Source organism: Vespa velutina, chromosome 10 (genome assembly GCF_912470025.1).
Source record: "Vespa velutina chromosome 10, iVesVel2.1, whole genome shotgun sequence".
NCBI lineage: Eukaryota > Metazoa > Arthropoda > Insecta > Hymenoptera > Vespidae > Vespa > Vespa velutina.
This window is the reverse complement of record NC_062197.1, coordinates 3,284,942-3,306,092: the sequence shown is the minus strand read 5'-3', so window position 1 is coordinate 3,306,092 and position 21,151 is coordinate 3,284,942. Positions and strand designations below refer to the sequence as shown.

The window sequence follows — 21,151 nt, the reverse complement described above, 5'->3', positions numbered from 1 at the left end:
ATATCATTCAATTTCTTAAAAATTTATATATACATGTTAAATGAAATTTATATGAAACATGTAGCACATTTGCTTGTAATACAGTAATGAAGAATTTTCCAAAAATTTGATCCTCAAGCCTGGTCTTTACATAAAATTGAAACATTTTATAATTACATGCAGATAATTAATTTAAGAAACAATGGACATTTATATTTCATTTACTAAGATTAAAATAGTGTAGATATATTTAACATATCTTATGATACTCTTAACTTTAAAAATTCCTTCTATATGAATGCCAAGTTGGATGTACAATTTATCGACATTAGTCAGCAAAAGAGTTTTCCATAGTATGAAGCATTAAAATGAGTAATAAATTATTTTTTGGATTTAATACATTTAGTGAATTAGTTGCAATTAATATCATGCTCTTACAAAATGGATTTATCTTCCTTTCACATTTACTTCTATGTAAGTAAAATAATATAATATATAGAATTTAGCATTCTGCATGTACATTATGTGTAGATTGACTTTTAATGAATATCTATTTCGCGAAAAGATTATTCAATTTTTCTTTTTGTACAGAATTTTCATTCAAACGAAGATAAAACTGTACAATCCAAAGGACCAAACAAATGTTTGGCACAGAGCATTTTTTTTGATGAATCATTATTATGTACATCCATATGCTCGTAATAACAAAAGGATAATATGTTTTTTACTTTGTTTTTACCATATCTTATATTAAAACTGTCCAACTGGCAGGATTATACAGAAAGAGAGAGAAAGAGAGAGAGGGAGAAAGGGAGAGAGAAAGAGAGAGAGAGAGAGAGAGAAAGAGAAAGAGAGAGAGAGAAAGAGAAAATTGCTATAAAAAACATAGTTTATAAATGTTTATGTGTAAATGTTAAAATTTCAGTTTCTCTTTTTCTTTTTTTTTTGTTTGATTTTTTTTATCTCTTTGCACTATAATCATTTTTGTAATCTGTTCTCAGTAATTTTTTATACTCTGATTTTATTTTTTCCTATTTTGGTATCTTAGGCAGAAATAATTGTTGTAGTTATTTAATCCTTTGCACTCCTCAATCATCTCAGATATAACATAACATTTAGTTAATAAGATAAAATAATATAAAACTTTTTTTATTTGAAATTTGTATTAAAAATATGGAGGATGATTCAAATAAAATGTTATAAATTCTTTTCTCCAATACTATTACAGATAGCAACTTGAATTTTTGGTTTAATTAAATAAGACATAGAAATTATTTAATACATACAAAAAAAAAGGTTATTACATTTTTTTATCCATGAAACAATCAGGTTTTATGAGCGTCTTGATTAAAAAAAGAAATTAATAATAATAACAACAATAAATATTATCTATAATAGTTTCAGAAAAAAAGAGTTCAAAACATTTTATTTGAATCGCCATCTATACCTTAAATACAATGTTTGAGTAACAACATTTTATATACTGTTTTGTTTTATTACCTAAATGTAGTATCACATCAGAGATGATTCAAGAGTTTTAGGGAAAATTAGTATTGTCACACCAGCAATGTGAGTGCAAAGGGTTGTATTTCTTTCCAATAATTTCACTTACAAATTAAATTATAAAAGAAATCTGTGAGCAGTAAAATTCACTTATTATATTTATTAGAAGCAAAGTCTGTAATTTATATACCACCATCAAGTGTAGTAAACATGCAGTACAGTAGCTCATGCTACTCCAATGATGTATGTCAGTATTGGCAGCTTGACAGACATATATTTGCTTATCACTTATCCTCAGTTAGACAGCTCAGTTGTTATTCGGCATATAGGCATAAAAATTTGTTGTTTTTTTTTTTTTGGATATATTTAGAAGATCAAAATCACAATCGCGCGCATGAATTTCGTAATCTCCAGTATTTGAGATTGTATCACGAAGTGCACCAATCTGGTGTATAATTTTGTTATAGACGAAATGTTATAACTCGTTGATATTTAAGCTATGGATTATTGGATTAGATATTTTACAAAGCGTATCCATTAATCGATGAATGGACGATTGTTTACGCTATACATGGATAATATTACTGACTAACATCAACTTGCTTAATTTTATATTAGATACATTTACAAGTTCACAATAACCTTTGGTTAATAATAAACGTAATGAGAATGCTATTTTTATTATAGCTCTTTGCAGTGCTAGATCTCTGCAGGAATGTATGCATCATTTTATATTACACTAGGATGTTTAGATTTAAAAATGCCAAGTTTTGCTTACAAATGCAAAATATAGATCATTGCTGTATAATCTTGGAACTTTTAATGGTTCTTAATTTGCACACATATCAGTAAATGCATCTTATTTTTAAGATTTTGGAATTACTTCTAGCAGAAATGCATTAGCACAGCAAAGAATTTTGATATTGAATTTGTTGAGAAATACCTTTCTATGTACACCCCCAGTGTAATGGAAACGTCATTAGAAATAGCAGCACTATGAAAAGCAGCGAATTAGAAAGTTATAACAAAGAATGTATTAAAGCTGGTTATCTTGCACGATATAAAAAAGAATGCAAGTTTTCAGACCAGCACTTGTCTGTATAATTTTCTTGGCAAATTTTACTATTTTTGTAAAAGGGTCTCTTAAATAAAGCTATATATAATTAAATTCGGAGTACTGGACGCATTAGAATGCATTAGATTATTTGTATCTAAGAGTAACGAGAAAGAGTATAGGATACTAATGTAATTACGTTGCATTTCTCTAAAGTATGTATAACTTATATCTGTCATGATTTTTTTGGTATGGAACACTTTATTGCACAGTAACTGCAATATATCGTTACTAGATTAAACATCCAACTTTGACTTTTGTACCTTTTGTAATTTTATTAAATGAATTCAATTATGCATGAAACATAAATAATGAACCAGAACTTATTGCATGGATCACTCAAATACGTGCATGCATGTTTTTTTATCAATTTAAAGCAGTTTATTCTTAAAAGCAGATGTAAAAAGAAATTAAAAAATAAAATAGTCTGTTCCTGTAATTGTATAATGATTTAATTGAATATCTAAAGTATGACTCTAAAAATTAAGCAAATTCCCAGCTATTTTTTCAATATAAAGACTCATATATACACTCCTTATATGTTTACATAGTATCCACTCACTCTTCCTTGGACTCTACTCTTAGGTTTTCTCTAGAATTAAGCAGCTGCTAGCTTGAATCACTAGAAGTAGATATGTGCAGCTGACGTTTGCCACACCTTTGGGGGTGTGATTGGTCCTAGCTGCTAGTAGAAGCAATAGGGCTGACAGGACTTAAAGGGCTACGTGCTGAATCCCTGAGACAACCGGTCAATGTTATAATTAATTTGCGACTTCCAGCTTGATCACGATGTTCGCAAAACCAAATACCTTGCCATGTACCAAGGGCTAACTTCCCATCCGTAATTGGAATACTTAATGAAGATCCCAAAAAGCATGCTTTTACATGTGCCGGCTAAAAAAAAGAATCAAAATTAAAATTTTTAATATATTTAATTTTTTAATCATAATTATAAATAACACAACTCGTTATAATCGTATTAATTTATAATTCTATTTTATAATTATTACAAAATTAAAGAACTTACCATGTCGTCTGGACCTTCACAGTTATGTCGATACTCTAATCCTTCAGGAATTATTTTATTAAGCATCATTTCCATATCATCTCTTACATCAGGGTCCCAGCTTTCATTTAATGCTAAACTAGCTGATGTATGAAGAACTATTATAAAAAGTAAATATGATCTTTTTAAAACTTCGTCATATATACATATAGAATGCTGTTATATATAATAATAATAAATTAAAGAATCAACTAATAATAGTTACATGAATAAAGAAATCAATTTTTTTCAAATACTTCCTAAAACTTCTTCTCCTGAAAATATTACATATACACTGCACACGTACATGACTTAGCAATAGTTGAAACTCTCATCTCTATTCTAATAATTAAGATTTAAAAAAAAAATGGTGTAAACATATCTAATGTAACTTAATAATTATTTATTGATTTTTAAATATTAAATAATATCTTAAATAAAAATCAAAGCCATAATACAGCATAGGGCACATGCTTTATACTTTAATACATATTTTTATAACATTAATTATGGTATATATTACTTATATCATGTCAAAGATTTACAGTTAACAATATTTACAAATTTGTGTGTACTTCTGCATATATTATATATATAGATATATGTACATACATATATATATATATATATATATATACACACCACACACACATTACAGTATAATTCATATACATGTATACATAATGCAATATGTGTTATATATACATGTGAATATGTATATACACACGATTACAAGACAGTACAAAAATCGTTTGTCAGAAACAAAATTACTTACTCTGTATGTGACAAAGACCAACAGAGAACTGATACAGTTCTGGAATTTGTCTTAAAATTTCTTCGGTGACAAGATGTACGCCACGATGCTGTGGTCTTAGGTTAATTTTAGTTTGATACCAGGCCGAACCAATTTGTATACCTCTATTTGACGAGGCCATGATATGGTAATTTTTATGGAAGGATCGCACGTTTAAATGGAACGGACAATAATTCCTTTTTCTGCGATGTTGTGTAAACTGCGGTCAGTCTATTAGAAGCCGAAAATCACGATTGTACAGTCAACTCCATTTGAGAAACACTACACACGTCTCGCATCGAAAATTGTTTGACTATTCACAAATGCGGAAGAACCACATCCCACGAAACGTATTAATGTTTGATTGTCTAACTTAGTTTTATCTGTGTAAAACGTTTATTCACGAAAACGTGAAATAGAACGATTGCCTTTACGAATATTTAAAGGTATGTGTATCCGTGTTGCATTCACAGACTTGTATCACAGTTTAACAGTCGGTCGACTCCATGTCTATATCCTTTGATAGTCGTGCCGCCGGAAACCGCCATTATTGGCGATGACGACCCCGACTCTGTTAGCTTTAGATATACCAGTTGGATATGTTCAGATAAGTCAGTAGCGGTCAGAAATATTATATATCGTCCACAGAATATCGTTCATAGAAATAGCCTAAAGGGGGATGTGGCAGCACGAATTCATGCCGAATATACAATTGGAATTGATAGGCGCGATTATATGATTCCATTTTCGATTCATCTTTTCTTTTATATTCGTTTATATACTTTTATACACAGAATGAAAAATATTACAGATTTACAAGTTCATCTTAGAATAATTTGCAAATATTACGGAAAGTTCCGGAGTTTTCTTTTATATTCCGACGAGTACATATCGAAATTCTATATTCCTAAACGTGAAAACATATAAATTAATACTTTCGATAATTTTTCTATTATTTAAACAGTCATTAATGTACACGCAAAAGAATAAAATAATAATAATAATAAATTAAATGAGAGTACATTCATCAAAACGTCAAAAAGGACGGTAATACGCGTAAACTAAAAATAATTGTAATATCAAACTCCAATACTTAAAAATTATAATCTCGGAGTGGTCAGTTTTGAGCAATGTAAACATGAACGGCCTTTTGATTAACTTTGACAATCAAGGATTAGTAAACTTTTGGATTCCAACGAGTGAGCATCGCAGCTCTCTCTTTCAAAAACGTAAAATATTATAAATTAATACTTTCGATAGTTTTATAATTATTTAAAAAATCCTTAATGCACAAGGGTACAATAAATTAATATTTACACAATAGTACATTCCCCTAAACATTAAATAAACGATAAAGCATGAAAAAATTAGAATAATTTTAATAAAAAATTCCGATACATAAAAATTTTACCTCGCGGTTGTTAGCCTTGTGCAATATAAACATAAACGGTCCTTCGATTAACTTTGACAATTACCGAGTTAGTTTTCTTTTGCATTCCGATCAGAACACATCGTCTCGATCTTTCTAAACGCGAAAACTTAGAAAATAATACTTTTAATAGTGTTTCAAGTATTTAAACAATCTCTAGAGTACACGGGGTACAATAAACTAATATTTAAACAATAATACATTCGTTTAAATATTGCAAAGCAGAAAACGGTCGAGAAATTTAAAATAATTTTAATAAAAGATTCCGATACTTAAAAATTTTACCTCGCGGTTGTTAGCCTTGTGCAATATAAACATAAACGGTCCTTCGATTAACTTTGACAATTACCTAGTTAGTTTTCTTTTGCATTCCGATTAGTACACATCGTCTCGTTCTTTCTAAACGCGGGAACTTAAAAATTAATACTTTTAATAGTTTTTCAATTATTTAAACAATCTCTAGAGTACACGGGGTACAATAAACTAATATTTAAACAATAATACATTCGTTTAAACATTGCAAAGCAGAAAACGGTCGAGAAATTTAAAATAATTTTAATAAAAGATTCCGATACTTAAAAATTTTACCTCGCGGTTGTTGGCCTTGTGCAATATAAACATAAACGGTCCTTCGATTAACTTTGACAATTACCGAGTTAGTTTTCTTTTGCATTCCGATCAGAACACATCGTCTCGATCTTTCTAAACGCGAAAACTTAGAAAATAATACTTTTAATAGTGTTTCAAGTATTTAAACAATCTCTAGAGTACACGGGGTACAATAAACTAATATTTAAACAATAATACATTCGTTTAAACATTGCAAAGCAGAAAACGGTCGAGAAATTTAAAATAATTTTAATAAAAGATTCCGATACTTAAAAATTTTACCTCGCGGTTGTTGGCCTTGTGCAATATAAACATAAACGGTCCTTCGATTAACTTTGACAATTACCGAGTTAGTTTTCTTTTGCATTCCGATCAGAACACATCGTATCGCTCTTTCTAAACGCGGGAACTTAAAAATTAATACTTTCGATAGTGTTTCAATTATTTAAACAATCTCTAGAGTACACGGGGTACAATAAACTAATATTTAAACAATAATACATTCGTTTAAATATTGCAAAGCAGAAAACGGTCGAGAAATTTAAAATAATTTTAATAAAAGATTCCGATACTTAAAAATTTTACCTCGCGGTTGTTGGCCTTGTGCAATATAAACATAAACGGTCCTTCGATTAACTTTGACAATTACCGAGTTAGTTTTCTTTTGCATTCCGATCAGTACACATCGTCTCGCTCTTTCTAAACGCGGGAACTTAAAAATTAATACTTTTAATAGTTTTTCAATTATTTAAACAATCTCTAGAGTACACGGGGTACAATAAACTAATATTTAAACAATAATACATTCGTTTAAATATTGCAAAGCAGAAAACGGTCGAGAAATTTAAAATAATTTTAATAAAAGATTCCGATACTTAAAAATTTTACCTCGCGGTTGTTCGCCTTGTGCAATATAAACATAAACGGTCCTTCGATTAACTTTGACAATTACCGAGTTAGTTTTCTTTTGCATTCCGATCAGTACACATCGTATCGCTCTTTCTAAACGCGGGAACTTGAAAATTAATACTTTTAATAGTTTTTCAATTATTTAAACAATCTCTAGAGTACACGGGGTACAATAAACTAATATTTAAACAATAATACATTCGTTTAAATATTGCAAAGCAGAAAACGGTCGAGAAATTTAAAATAATTTTAATAAAAGATTCCGAAACTTAAAAATTTTACCTCGCGGTTGTTGGCCTTGTGCAATATAAACATAAACGGTCCTTCGATTAACTTTGACAATTACCGAGTTAGTTTTCTTTTGCATTCCGATCAGAACACATCGTCTCGATCTTTCTAAACGCGAAAACTTAGAAAATAATACTTTTAATAGTGTTTCAAGTATTTAAACAATCTCTAGAGTACACGGGGTACAATAAACTAATATTTAAACAATAGTACATTCGTTTAAATATTGCAAAGCAGAAAACGATCGAGAAATTTAAAATAATTTTAATAAAAGATTCCGACACTTAAAAATTTTACCTCGCGGTTGTTGGCCTTGTGCAATATAAACATAAACGGTCCTTCGATTAACTTTGACAATTACCGAGTTAGTTTTCTTTTACATTCCGATCAGAACACATCGTCTCGATCTTTCTAAACGCGAAAACTTAGAAAATAATACTTTTAATAGTGTTTCAAGTATTTAAACAATCTCTAGAGTACACGGGGTACAATAAACTAATATTTAAACAATAATACATTCGTTTAAACATTGCAAAGCAGAAAACGGTCGAGAAATTTAAAATAATTTTAATAAAAGATTCCGATACTTAAAAATTTTACCTCGCGGTTGTTGGCCTTGTGCAATATAAACATAAACGGTCCTTCGATTAACTTTGACAATTACCGAGTTAGTTTTCTTTTGCATTCCGATCAGAACACATCGTCTCGTTCTTCCTAAACGTGAGAACTTAAAAATTAATACTTTCGATAGTGTTTCAAGTATTTAAACAATCTCTAGAGTACACGGGGTACAATAAACTAATATTTAAACAATAGTACATTCGTTTAAATATTGCAAAGCAAAAACGGTCGAGAAATTTAAAATAATTTTAATAAAAGATTCCGACACTTAAAAATTTTACCTCGCGGTTGTTGGCCTTGTGCAATATAAACATAAACGGTTCTTCGATTAACTTTGACAATTACCGAGTTAGTTTTCTTTTGCATTCCGATCAGTAAACATCGTATCGCTCTTTCTAAACGCGGGAACTTAAAAATTAATACTTTCGATAGTGTTTCAAGTATTTAAACAATCTCTAATGTACACTAATATTTAAACAATTGTACATTCTCTTAAACATTTCAATGATCGTAACTCGCGAGAAAATTAAAATAATTAAAATTTTGTTGGTTATTTAAAGTTTGGAATGCCGTTCCTTGATTGAGTGTGAAGTCAACAAAATTAAATCTCAGATCGACTTGGACTGTTACTGGATCAGTTTTCTTCGGGATTCCGACAAGTAAGCATCGAAGCTCTCTCAGGATATCTTTCCTGCATAGTTATAAGGAAGACTTAAAGTAAGTATATTTCAATATCATACATTTCTTGAATAATTTATACAGTTTCTTATTATGACAATGTTACTAATTATTTTGTTTGTATTTTTCTGTTTCAGATCTTCGTTGTAATCGCGCACATAGCGATGAAGTAATCAAATGTTTTTATTGCTAAAATAAAAATATTATAAAATAGAAGCAGTGTTTGTTCGTTCGCGATTCGCGAGTTAAATAACAAATGTTTTTGCTTTTAAATAACGACTGCGTGCAATGCAGTTTTTAGAGTCAGTGTTTGTTCGCGAAGTGTTTTGATCTTTTAACAGTCACACAAACTGTATTTATAAAAGATAATAGAGTTTCGCGAAGTAAACTCAGTGATCGTCCGTTAAAAAATAACTACCGCGTAATAGAGTCAGTGCATCATTGAAGAGGAAGTTCGATGTTGACTCTTTTTCAATCAGCTACGAATCATCCACCCTCAATTTTGATCTAAATCCCGAACGAGTGTTTTGGAGCCATCGCAGAACTTCTTAAGTAGTGAGTGAATTTTTAAGTCCCTCCGATCACTCAATCATGTCGAGGATGAAAGGTCCGAATTGGCACGGGTGATTGGTTGTAATTAATTAGTAGAAGAGCATTGAGTGACCACGAGTAAATTTCTTCGGACATTTACTCGTGAATGATTTCTTATGTTTTGATTTATTTATTAGATCAGGATAGGGTCTTCTTATTCAAATGTGTTTATAATTATTTCAAATTTTGAATATTTTAATACATTTTTAAATATTTGTCTCACATGAAAAATAATACATACTGACGAGTTTTAATAAAAAATGAGCAAGAAGACATTCTCGATGGATAGTCTTTGGATTATAAGCGAAATTGTACATGACTTTCTTATAATAATTAAAATTCTCGCTTGTAAGAAGGAGCGTCCAAGAATTTGTATTTATATTTTTAAATAAATATTAATTAAATCAATTTGAATTAACAAAAGAGAAGTCTCGGTAGAGTTATTGCTTTTGAAAGAGAAAAGTCGAGTAGAGTATTTGCTAATAAACAAAGAGACTTATAGAGTCATATTCCGTAGGTCTAGATTATAAATTAATGAAATTTTAGCTCAGGATTTTCAGCAATTAATATACTAATTCTAATTTCTCTTAAGCTGCAAAAATGTATTTTCAAACTATGGCTCAAAAGGGTAACTATTAGGCTATTGAGTTATTTTCGAAGGTTCATTAGAAACTTTCGAGAATGGCTTTTAGTCGTATTTTAATTTTACCAATGTTGTCACTCAAATTGCTCTTATGGTGATGGGTGTAGGGGTTTAGAAAAAACTGAGACGAAGTAACATTTCGTAAATAACATTTCTATATTGCCACGCTTACGCGAATGGGATTATTTCATATTTTATACATTTTTAATATTAAACTTAAGGCATAAATTTTACACATTTTCTCTTTTCTAAAATTCAATTGAATTTATGATTCTAGTTTAATAAAATCAAATTTTACGTTAAAGTCGATTGATAAATTTTGCACATTTTCTCTTTTCTAAAGTTCAATTAAATTCATAATTTTATTTTAATAAAATCGAGTTCTATTTTAAAATCATATTTCTATGAAATGTAAAAGTAATATAATATTTCTTTCAGAGAAAATAATATTTCTTTATTTCAGTGTTCAACGTATTTCATTTTTTTTTTTTTTTAATTAATCTTTTATTTTTCTTAAGTTTAATTAAATTAATTTCAGAATTTTATCGTTCGTATAATTAATATAACGGTATATATATATATTCTTTTTTCTTTCCTTATTTCTTTTCAGCTAGTTCCAGGACGTGGGATCACCAAAAGACGGGAAGGAATAATTAATAAATAAGATTATTTTAACATTTAAACAATGTACGATATACGTAAAGTATAATTAATTACTATTTAAACAATAGGATATTTTTAGCAACGTTATAAAAATCATATACTTTTATTATCATATACTATCGATTAATAGATATAATAATATTTCTTTCAGAAAAAATAATATTTCTTTATTTCAGTGTTCAACGTATTTCATTTTTTTTTTTTAATTAATCTTTTATTTTTCTTAAGTTTAATTAAATTAATTTCAGAATTTTATCGTTCGTATAATTAATATAACGGTATATATATATTCTTTTTTCTTTCCTTATTTCTTTTCAGCTAGTTCCAGGACGTGAGATCACCAAAAGACGGGAAGGAATAATTAATAAATAAGATTATTTTAACATTTAAACAATGTACGATATACGTAAAGTATAATTAATTACTATTTAAACAATAGGATATTTTTAGCAACGTTATAAAGATCATATGCATGTACTAGCATATACTATTGATTAATCGATATACCATCGATTTAAAAGTGAAACGCACAGAAAACTTTCTTCACTGTCATTTCTATATATTCTAATTTAATCTCATTAATTATCCTTTATATATCTCGGATATCCCAAGGATAGGACCCATGGGAGGGGCCCATGGGTGTAAGCCTCTGTGCGGGTTGCTGTCTCAGCATCTTACAGCGCTGCTTCTCTTTTCTTCTCTTTTTGGGGCTCTCTTTTCTATTTCATATTTTTCATACTGATTTACTCTTATTAATTATAATTTATAAGTCTCGGGTGGGACCCATGGTATGGGGACATGGGTGTGGGCCTTTGTGCGGGTTGCTGTCTCAGCATCTTACAGCGCTGCTTCTCTTTTCTTCTCTTTTTGGGGCTCTCTTTTCAATTTCATATTTTTCATACTGGTTTACTCTTATTAATTATAATTTATAAGTCTCGGGTGGGACCCATGGGATGGGGACATGGGTGTGGGCCTCTGTGCGGGTTGCTGTCTCAGCATCGTGTAAAGCTGCTTGTATTTTCTTATTTTTCTGCAGCTTACTTTTCTATCTCATATTTTTTTTTCTTTAATTATGTTTTTAATTATGTTATTAATATGTTATTTCTTTTTATTATGTCTTTTCAGAATATAATTATGTTATTTTCTTTTAATTATGTTTTTTTAATATTTATTAATGTTATTTCTTTTTAATTATGTTTTTATGTTTTTAGGTATGTTATTAATATATTCTTATTAATTGTAATTTATAAGCATTAGGTAGGAGCTATGAGAAGAAGCGGACTGTTGTTTCAGCGTCGTGAAGAGCTGCTTCTATTTTCTTATCTTTCTGCAGCTTACTTTTCTATGTCATATTTTTTTTCTTTAATTATGTTTTTACTTATGTTATTAATATGTTATTTCCTTTTATTATGTCTTTTCAGATTTTTATTATGTTATCTCTTTTTAATTATGTTTCTTTAATGTTTATTTGTTATTTCTTTTTAATTATGTTTTTATGTTTTTAGGTTATTAATATGTTCTTATTGATTTTAATTTTTAAGCATTATGTTTTTAATTATGTTATTAATATGTTATTAATATGTTATTTCTTTTTATTATGTCTTTTCAGAATTTAATTATGTTATTTCTTTTTAATTATGTTTTTATGTTTTTAGGTATGTTATTAATATATTCTTATTAATTGTAATTTATAAGCATTAGGTAGGACCTATGAGAAGAAGCGGACTGTTGTTTCAGCATCATGAAGAGCTTCTTCTATTTTCTTATCTTTTGCAGCTTACTTTTCTATGTCATATTTTTTTTCTTTTATTATGTTTTTAATTATGTTATTAATATATTCTTATTAATTATGATTTATGTTTTAGGTGGGACCCATGTGATGATACCCGCTGCTGTTTCAACATCGTGCAGAGCTGCTTCAACTTCCGTTTCTTCCTTCAGCTCTCTTGTCTATTTATTTTTTATTTTATTTATTTTCTATTTATACTCTATGTACATATTATCTTCTATTTTCTTTCTTTTTTCTTTCTCTTGCTTCTATCTTTTCTGTTCCATTACAGATCATCGAGAGATAGATTCATCTGCGGTCGGATGCGTCGTCGTAGCATGGCTGGATTCATCATCGATTTTTACACGCGAATACGGGAAGGATAGGAAGAACATTGGCGTGCGTGTCGGCGTGCACAAACGTGGGTGTTCTCGGGCGCGATTATATTACGTTTGATTGTTCGAATCGAAAACGCGAATTTAGAGTAGAGTCACCGTTTTTCTAATACTCACGTGAATGTACGCGGGCGCGACTTAAAAGTCCTACCGGGGACTTCGTTTCATTTGCTCGAATATTCGATTAGATAACCTCGCGAACGCGTTTTTTTTTAGAGTAGAGTCACCGTTTTCCGAGCACTTGCGTGGGTGTCCGGGCGCGATTAAAAGTCCTATCATGGACTTCCGTTTAGTGTTGAAATTCGGGGTGCGCGAACGGCTTGCCTTGTAGTGCTGTACATGTAGTTAGCCGATGTAATGACGGTTCTCTTATTTGTAAGCGGGGGAAAATCCCTCGACCAAATAACATCGAAAGTCAAAATACCGGTTAACTTATGTCACTTTGGATTTCAACTTAGAGTCACCGTTATTCTAACACTCACGTGAGTGTTCGCGTGCGCGATTTAAAGTCCTACCGGGGACTTCGTTTTGTTTCTTCGAATATTCGATTAGTTTATTTAGAGTAGAGTCACCGTTTTGCGAACACTTGCGTGGGTGTCCGGGCGCGATTAAAAGTCCTATTATGGACTTCCGTTTAGTGTTGAAATTTGAGGTGCGCGAACGGTGTCACCTAGTAGTGCAGTACATGTAGCTGATCAACATTATGACGATCATGTTATTTGTAAGCGGGGGAAAATCCCTCGATCAAATATCATCGAGAGTCATAATACCGGTTAACTCATGTCACTTCGGATTTCAACTTAGAGTCACCGTTATTCTAACACACACGTAAATGTTCGCGTGCGCGATTAAAAGTCCTACCGGGGACTTTGTTTTATTTCTTCAACAGTTCTATTAGATTACTTCGCGAATTTGGATTTAACAGTAGAATCTACGTAATCATAACACACGTGAGTGTCGTGAACGCGATTAATGCGCTTTGATTGTTCGATATTCGGAAGCACGAATTCAGATGTGCATAATAATCCGTTATGCCCGAGGCGAGTGTGTCGAACGGTAAAGCTCTCTGTAAGTGGGGTCCCTGTAGCTAAGGCTATATACCTCCTGTTAGCTAAGTCGCCCTAGATGTCCGAAGCGGAAGGCATAAAGGATCGGTATCGCGGAACGCGGATTTTAGAGTAAATTAGAGTCACCGTCAGTCCGTGGGTCTCCACATGCAGCAACTTCCACGTAGTGAGACCTGGATCGGTATTACTTGCAAAGTTTAATTGTAAATTTTTAAATGCAAGTATTACCGAGCGAATGGCTGCATATTGTATTACTTTTCCAATATCTTTTCAATCTAATTCCAACTAAACATTAACATATTTCCATTTTATATCGTTAATAATTCTTCAAAAGAAGAAATATAACAGAAATATATTGTACAATAATTTCTCAGAGAAATGGAAAAGAAAAGTTTTCTATCTCCCTTTTATGTCCGCTGTCATTTCTGTTTATTCTAATTTACTCTCATTAATTATCCTCTATATATCTCGGGTGGGACCCATGGGAGGGGCCCATGGGTGAGGGCTTCTGTGCGGGTTGCTGTCTCAGCATCATATAAAGCTGTTTCTCTTGTCTGATCTTTTTGGGGCTCTCTATTCTTCTCTTTCTGGGGCTCTCTTTTCTTTCTCCGTCTCTAGTTTCTATCTCATATTTTTCTTTTTCAATTATCTTTTCAATTATGTTATTAATATGTTATTTCCTTTTAATTATGTATTCTTAATATTTATTTATGTTGTTTCTTTCTAATTATGTATTTAATTATGTGTTTAATTATATGTTTATACTTTTAATTATGTTTTTGATTATGTTATTAATTATGATTTATAAGTTTTAGGTAGGAACCATGGAATGGCGCATGCTGCTTCTCTTTTCGTTTCTTTATTTAGGTCTCTAATCGATTTATATATATTTATTTTCTATTTGTATTTTATATATGTATGTATATATTATTTTGTTTTATATATTTTTTTGTTCTTTTATTTTCTCTTTATCTTTTTCTTTTACAGTATAGGTCATCGAGGGATAGGTTCATCAGCGGCCAGATTATTCGTCACATGGCGGGATTCATCATCGATTTTTACGCGCGAATACGGGAAGGATAGGAAGAACACTGGCGCGCGTGTCGGCGGGCACAGGCGTGGGTGTTCTCGGGCGCGATTATATTACGTTTGATTGTTCGAATCGAAAACGCGAATTGTAGAGTAGAATCATCGTTTTTCTAACACTCGCGTGGGTGTTCGGCCGCGATTAAAGGTCCTACCGTGGACTTCGTTTGATTTTTTCGATATTTCGAGGGGGGTACTTCGCGAATTTCGGCTTAACAGTAGAATCTACGTAATTATAACACACACGTGGGTGTCGCGACGCGATTAGTATTTCTAAGGAGTGCGCTTTGATTGTTCGAAATTCGGAAAGCACGAATTCAGATGTGCTTAATAATCCGTTATGTCTGAAGCGGACGGTGCAAATGGTGGAGCTATCTGTAAGAGGTGTGCTGTAGCTAAAGCTGCGCATACCCTGTTAGTTAAGAAGCCAGTGCATTGAAGCGGAAAGGTATCGCGGATCGGTATCGCGGAACGCGGATTTTAGAGTAGAGTCACCGTCAGTCCGTGGGTCTCCACATGCAGCAACTTCCACGTAGTGAGACCTGGGTCGGTATTACTTGCAAAGTTTAATTGTAAATTTTTAAATGCAAGTATTACCGAGCGAATGGCTGCATATTGTATTACTTTTCCAATATCTTTTCAATCTAATTCCAACTAAACATTAACATATTTCCATTTTATATCGTTAATAATTCTTCAAAAGAAGAAATATAACAGAAATATATTGTACAATAATTTCTCAGAGAAATGGAAAAGGAAAGTTTTCTATCTCCCTTTTATGTCCGCTGTCATTTCTGTTTATTCTAATTTACTCTCATTAATTATCCTTTATATATCTCGGGTGGGACCCACGGGTGGGGCCTGTGGGAGAGGGCTTCTGTGCGGGTTGCTGTCTCAGCATCATATAAAGCTGTTTCTCTTGTCTGATCTTTTTGGGGCTTTCTATTCTTCTCTTTCTGGGGCTCTCTATTCTTCTCTTTCTGGGGCTCTCTATTCTTCTCTTTCTGGGGCTCTCTTTTCTTTCTCCGTCTCTAGTTTCTATCTCATATTTTTCTTTTTCAATTATCTTTTCAATTATGTTATTAATATGTTATTTCCTTTTAATTATGTATTTTTAATATTTATTTATGTTGTTTCTTTCTAATTATGTATTTAATTATGTGTTTAATTATATGTTTATACTTTTAATTATGTTTTTGATTATGTTATTAATTATGATTTATAAGTTTTAGGTAGGAACCATGGAATGGCGCATGCTGCTTCTCTTTTCGTTTCTTTATTTAGGTCTCTAATCGATTTATATATATTTATTTTCTATTTGTATTTTATATATGTATGTTTTATATTTTCTATTTGTATTTTATATATGTATGTATATATTATTTTGTTTTATATATTTTTTTGTTCTTTTATTTTCTCTTTATCTTTTTCTTTTACAGTATAGGTCATCGAGGGATAGGTTCATCAGCGGCCAGATTATTCGTCACATGGCGGGATTCATCATCGATTTTTACGCGCGAATACGGGAAGGATAGGAAGAACACTGGCGCGCGTGTCGGCGGGCACAGGCGTGGGTGTTCTCGGGCGCGATTATATTACGTTTGATTGTTCGAATCGAAAACGCGAATTGTAGAGTAGAATCATCGTTTTTCTAACACTCGCGTGGGTGTTCGGCCGCGATTAAAGGTCCTACCGTGGACTTCGTTTGATTTTTTCGATATTTCGAGGGGGGTACTTCGCGAATTTCGGCTTAACAGTAGAATCTACGTAATTATAACACACACGTGGGTGTCGCGACGCGATTAGTATTTCTAAGGAGTGCGCTTTGATTGTTCGAAATTCGGAAAGCACGAATTCAGATGTGCTTAATAATCCGTTATGTCTGAAGCGGACGGTGCAAATGGTGGAGCTATCTGTAAGAGGTGTGCTGTAGCTAAAGCTGCGCATACCCTGTTAGTTAAGAAGCCAGTGCATTGAAGCGGAAAGGTATCGCGGATCGGTATCGCGGAACGCGGATTTTAGAGTAGAGTCACCGTCAGTCCGTGGGTCTCCACATGCAGCAACTTCCACGTAGTGAGACCTGGGTCGGTATTACTTGCAAAGTTTAATTGTATATTTTTAAATGCAAGTATTACCGAGCGAATGGCTGCATATTGTAATACTTTTCCAATATCTTTTCAATCTAATTTCAACTAAACATTAACATATTTCCATTTTATATCGTTAATAATTCTTCAAAAGAAGAAATATAACAGAAATATATTGTACAATAATTTCTCAGAGAAATGGAAAAGGAAATTTTCTATCTCCCTTTTATGTCCGCTGTCATTTCTGTTTATTCTAATTTACTCTCATTAATTATCCTCTATATATCTCGGGTGGGACCCATGGGAGGGGCCCATGGGTGAGGGCCTCTGTGCGGGTTGCTGTCTCAGCATCGTGTAAAACTTCGCTTTCTTCTCTTTCTGGGGCACTCTTTTCTTTTTTTTTCCGGCTCTCTTTTCTATCTTATATTTTTCGTTTTTAATTATGTTTTTAATTTTCTCATTAACATACTCTTATTAATTATGATTTATAGTCTCGGGTGGGACCCATGTGATGGGGCCATGGGTGTGGGCCTCTGTGCGGGTTACTGTCTCAGCATCGTCTAGAGCTGCTTCTATTTTCTTATCTTTCTGCAGCTTTCTTTTCTATCTAATATTTTTTTTATTTAATTATGTTTTTAATTATATTGTTAATATGTTTAATTATGTTTTTACTTATGTTATTAATATGTTATTTCCTTTTATTATGTCTTTTCAGATTTTTATTATGTTATCTCTTTTTAATTATGTTTCTTTAATGTTTATTTGTTATTTCTTTTTAATTATGTTTTTATGTTTTTAGGTTATTAATATGTTCTTATTGATTTTAATTTTTAAGCATTATGTTTTTAATTATGTTATTAATATGTTATTTCTTTTTATTATGTCTTTTCAGAATTTAATTATGTTATTTCTTTTTATTATGTCTTTTCAGAATTTAATTATGTTATTTCTTTTTATTATGTCTTTTCAGATATTAATTATGTTATTTCTTTTTAATTATGTATTTATATTTTTAATTATGTCATTAATATATTCTTATTAATTATGTTTTATATGCCTTAGGTAGGACCCATGGGATGATGCGGGCTGCTTCTTCAGCATCGTGCAGAGCTGCTTCTTTCTTCGTTTCTTTATCTAGCTTTCTTATTTATTTATACATATTTATTTTCTGTTATATTCTATTTATAATCTATATATATATATATTATGTTCTATTTTATATATTTTCTTTCTTTATCTTATTTTCTCCTTAGCTTCTTCTTTTCCAGTATAGGTCATCGAGGAATGGATTCATTTGCGGTCGGAAACATCGTTGCATGGCTCGATTCATCATTGATTATTACACGCGAATACGAGGAGAATAGGAAGAACGTCGGCGGGCACAGGCGTGGATGTTCACAGTGCGAATAAAAGTCTTAGGGGGACTTTTTATATGTAAGTAAATTCGATTTATCGCGCGAATGCGATTTTTGAAGTACAGTTACCGTTATTCTATCACTCGCGATTAAAAATCAATGGGTATGTGCTTCTATGCTGGCTGCTATTGCTTTTATTGATTGCTTTTCTTTCTCTAGATCTCTTTTATATCTCATATATTTTGTCTCTTTCTGTTCTTATTTTTCAGGGATCATCGAGGGATCATCGAGCAATATTGTGATGTGCGCGAGGGTCTCGTCTATCTTTTCTTTTCTTTCTCATATTTTCTCCGTTTCTTCGTTTTCTCCGGTCTGGATCACCGATTCATCATCGATTTTAACACGCGAATACGGGAAGGATAGGAAGAACATTGGCGTGCGTGTCGGCGTGCACAAACGTGGGTGTTCTCGGACGCGATTATATTACGTTTGATTGTTCGAATCGAAAACGCGAATTTAGAGTAGAGTCACCGTTTTTCTAATACTCACGTGAATGTACGCGGGCGCGACTTAAAAGTCCTACCGGGGACTTCGTTTCATTTGCTCGAATATTCGATTAGATTACCTCGCGAACGCGTTTTTTTTTAGAGTAGAGTCACCGTTTTCCGAGCACTTGCGTGGGTGTCCGGGCGCGATTAAAAGTCCTACCATGGACTTCCGTTTAGTGTTGAAATTCGGGGTGCGCGAACGGCTTGCCTTGTAGTGCTGTACATGTAGTTAGCCGATGTAATGACGGTTCTCTTATTTGTAAGCGGGGGAAAATCCCTCGACCAAATAACATCGAAAGTCAAAATACCGGTTAACTTATGTCACTTTGGATTTCAACTTAGAGTCACCGTTATTCTAACACTCACGTGAGTGTTCGCGTGCGCGATTAAAAGTCCTACCGGGGACTTCGTTTTGTTTCTTCGAATATTCGATTAGTTTATTTAGAGTAGAGTCACCGTTTTGCGAACACTTGCGTGGGTGTCCGGGCGCGATTAAAAGTCCTATTATGGACTACCGTTTAGTGTTGAAATTTGAGGTGCGCGAACGGTGTCACCTAGTAGTGCAGTACATGTAGCTGATCAACATTATGACGATCATGTTATTTGTAAGCGGGGGAAAATCCCTCGATCAAATATCATCGAGAGTCATAATACCGGTTAACTCATGTCACTTCGGATTTCAACTTAGAGTCACCGTTATTCTAACACACACGTAAATGTTCGCGTGCGCGATTAAAAGTCCTACCGGGGACTTTGTTTTATTTCTTCAACAGTTCTATTAGATTACTTCGCGAATTTGGATTTAACAGTAGAATCTACGTAATCATAACACACGTGAGTGTCGTGAACGCGATTAATGCGCTTTGATTGTTCGATATTCGGAAGCACGAATTCAGATGTGCATAATAATCCGTTATGCCCGAGGCGAGTGTGTCGAACGGTAAAGCTCTCTGTAAGTGGGGTCCCTGTAGCTAAGGCTATATACCTCCTGTTAGCTAAGTCGCCCTAGATGTCCGAAGCGGAAGGCATAAAGGATCGGTATCGCGGAACGCGGATTTTAGAGTAAATTAGAGTCACCGTCAGTCCGTGGGTCTCCACATGCAGCAACTTCCACGTAGTGAGACCTGGATCGGTATTACTTGCAAAGTTTAATTGTAAATTTTTAAATGCAAGTATTACCGAGCGAATGGCTGCATATTGTATTACTTTTCCAATATCTTTTCAATCTAATTCCAACTAAACATTAACATATTTCCATTTTATATCGTTAATAATTCTTCAAAAGAAGAAATATAACAGAAATATATTGTACAATAATTTCTCAGAGAAATGGAAAAGAAAAGTTTTCTATCTCCCTTTTATGTCCGCTGTCATTTCTGTTTATTCTAATTTACTCTCATTAATTATCCTCTATATATCTCGGGTGGGACCCATGGGAGGGGCCCATGGGTGAGGGCTTCTGTGCGGGTTGCTGTCTCAGCATCATATAAAGCTGTTTCTCTTGTCTGATCTTTTTGGGGCTCTCTATTCTTCTCTTTCTGGGGCTCTCTATTCTTCTCTTTCTGGGGCTCTCTTTTCTTTCTCCGTCTCTAGTTTCTATCTCATATTTTTCTTTTTCAATTATCTTTTCAATTATGTTATTAATATGTTATTTCCTTTTAATTATGTATTTTTAATATTTATTTATGTTGTTTCTTTCTAATTATGTATTTAATTATGTGTTTAATTATATGTTTATACTTTTAATTATGTTTTTGATTATGTTATTAATTATGATTTATAAGTTTTAGGTAGGAACCATGGAATGGCGCATGCTGCTTCTCTTTTCGTTTCTTTATTTAGGTCTCTAATCGATTTATATATATTTATTTTCTATTTGTATTTTATATATGTATGTTTTATATTTTCTATTTGTATTTTATATATGTATGTATATATTATTTTGTTTTATATATTTTTTTGTTCTTTTATTTTCTCTTT

General features: G+C 32.0%; 1 protein-coding gene across 1 annotated transcript; it reads right to left on the bottom strand.

The window, feature by feature from the left end:
• Nucleotides 1-1,617: 1,617 nt before the first annotated feature.
• Nucleotides 1,618-5,035, bottom strand: LOC124952209 (UPF0047 protein YjbQ). The gene is made up of 3 exons (XM_047501743.1): nt 4,417-5,035; nt 3,624-3,760; nt 1,618-3,490 (listed from the first exon to the last, which is right to left on the bottom strand). Exons 1-3 carry the CDS (start codon nt 4,574-4,576, stop codon nt 3,275-3,277), a joined length of 513 nt encoding a protein of 170 aa, XP_047357699.1. The 5' UTR covers nt 4,577-5,035; the 3' UTR covers nt 1,618-3,274.
• Nucleotides 5,036-21,151: the final 16,116 nt, after the last annotated feature.

What these genes read in the sequence shown, in the direction of transcription:
- LOC124952209 (XM_047501743.1), bottom strand. Translation starts at nt 4,576, where the DNA reads ATGGCCTCGTCAAATAGAGGTATACAAATTGGTTCGGCCTGGTATCAA. An exon ending in TGGTCTTTGTCACATACAGA is followed by an intron (nt 3,761 to 4,416) that starts GTAAGTAATTTT and finishes TTTTTATAATAG; the next exon opens with TTCTTCATACATCAGCTAGT. An exon ending in GTGAAGGTCCAGACGACATG is followed by an intron (nt 3,491 to 3,623) that starts GTAAGTTCTTTA and finishes TCTTTTTTTTAG; the next exon opens with CCGGCACATGTAAAAGCATG.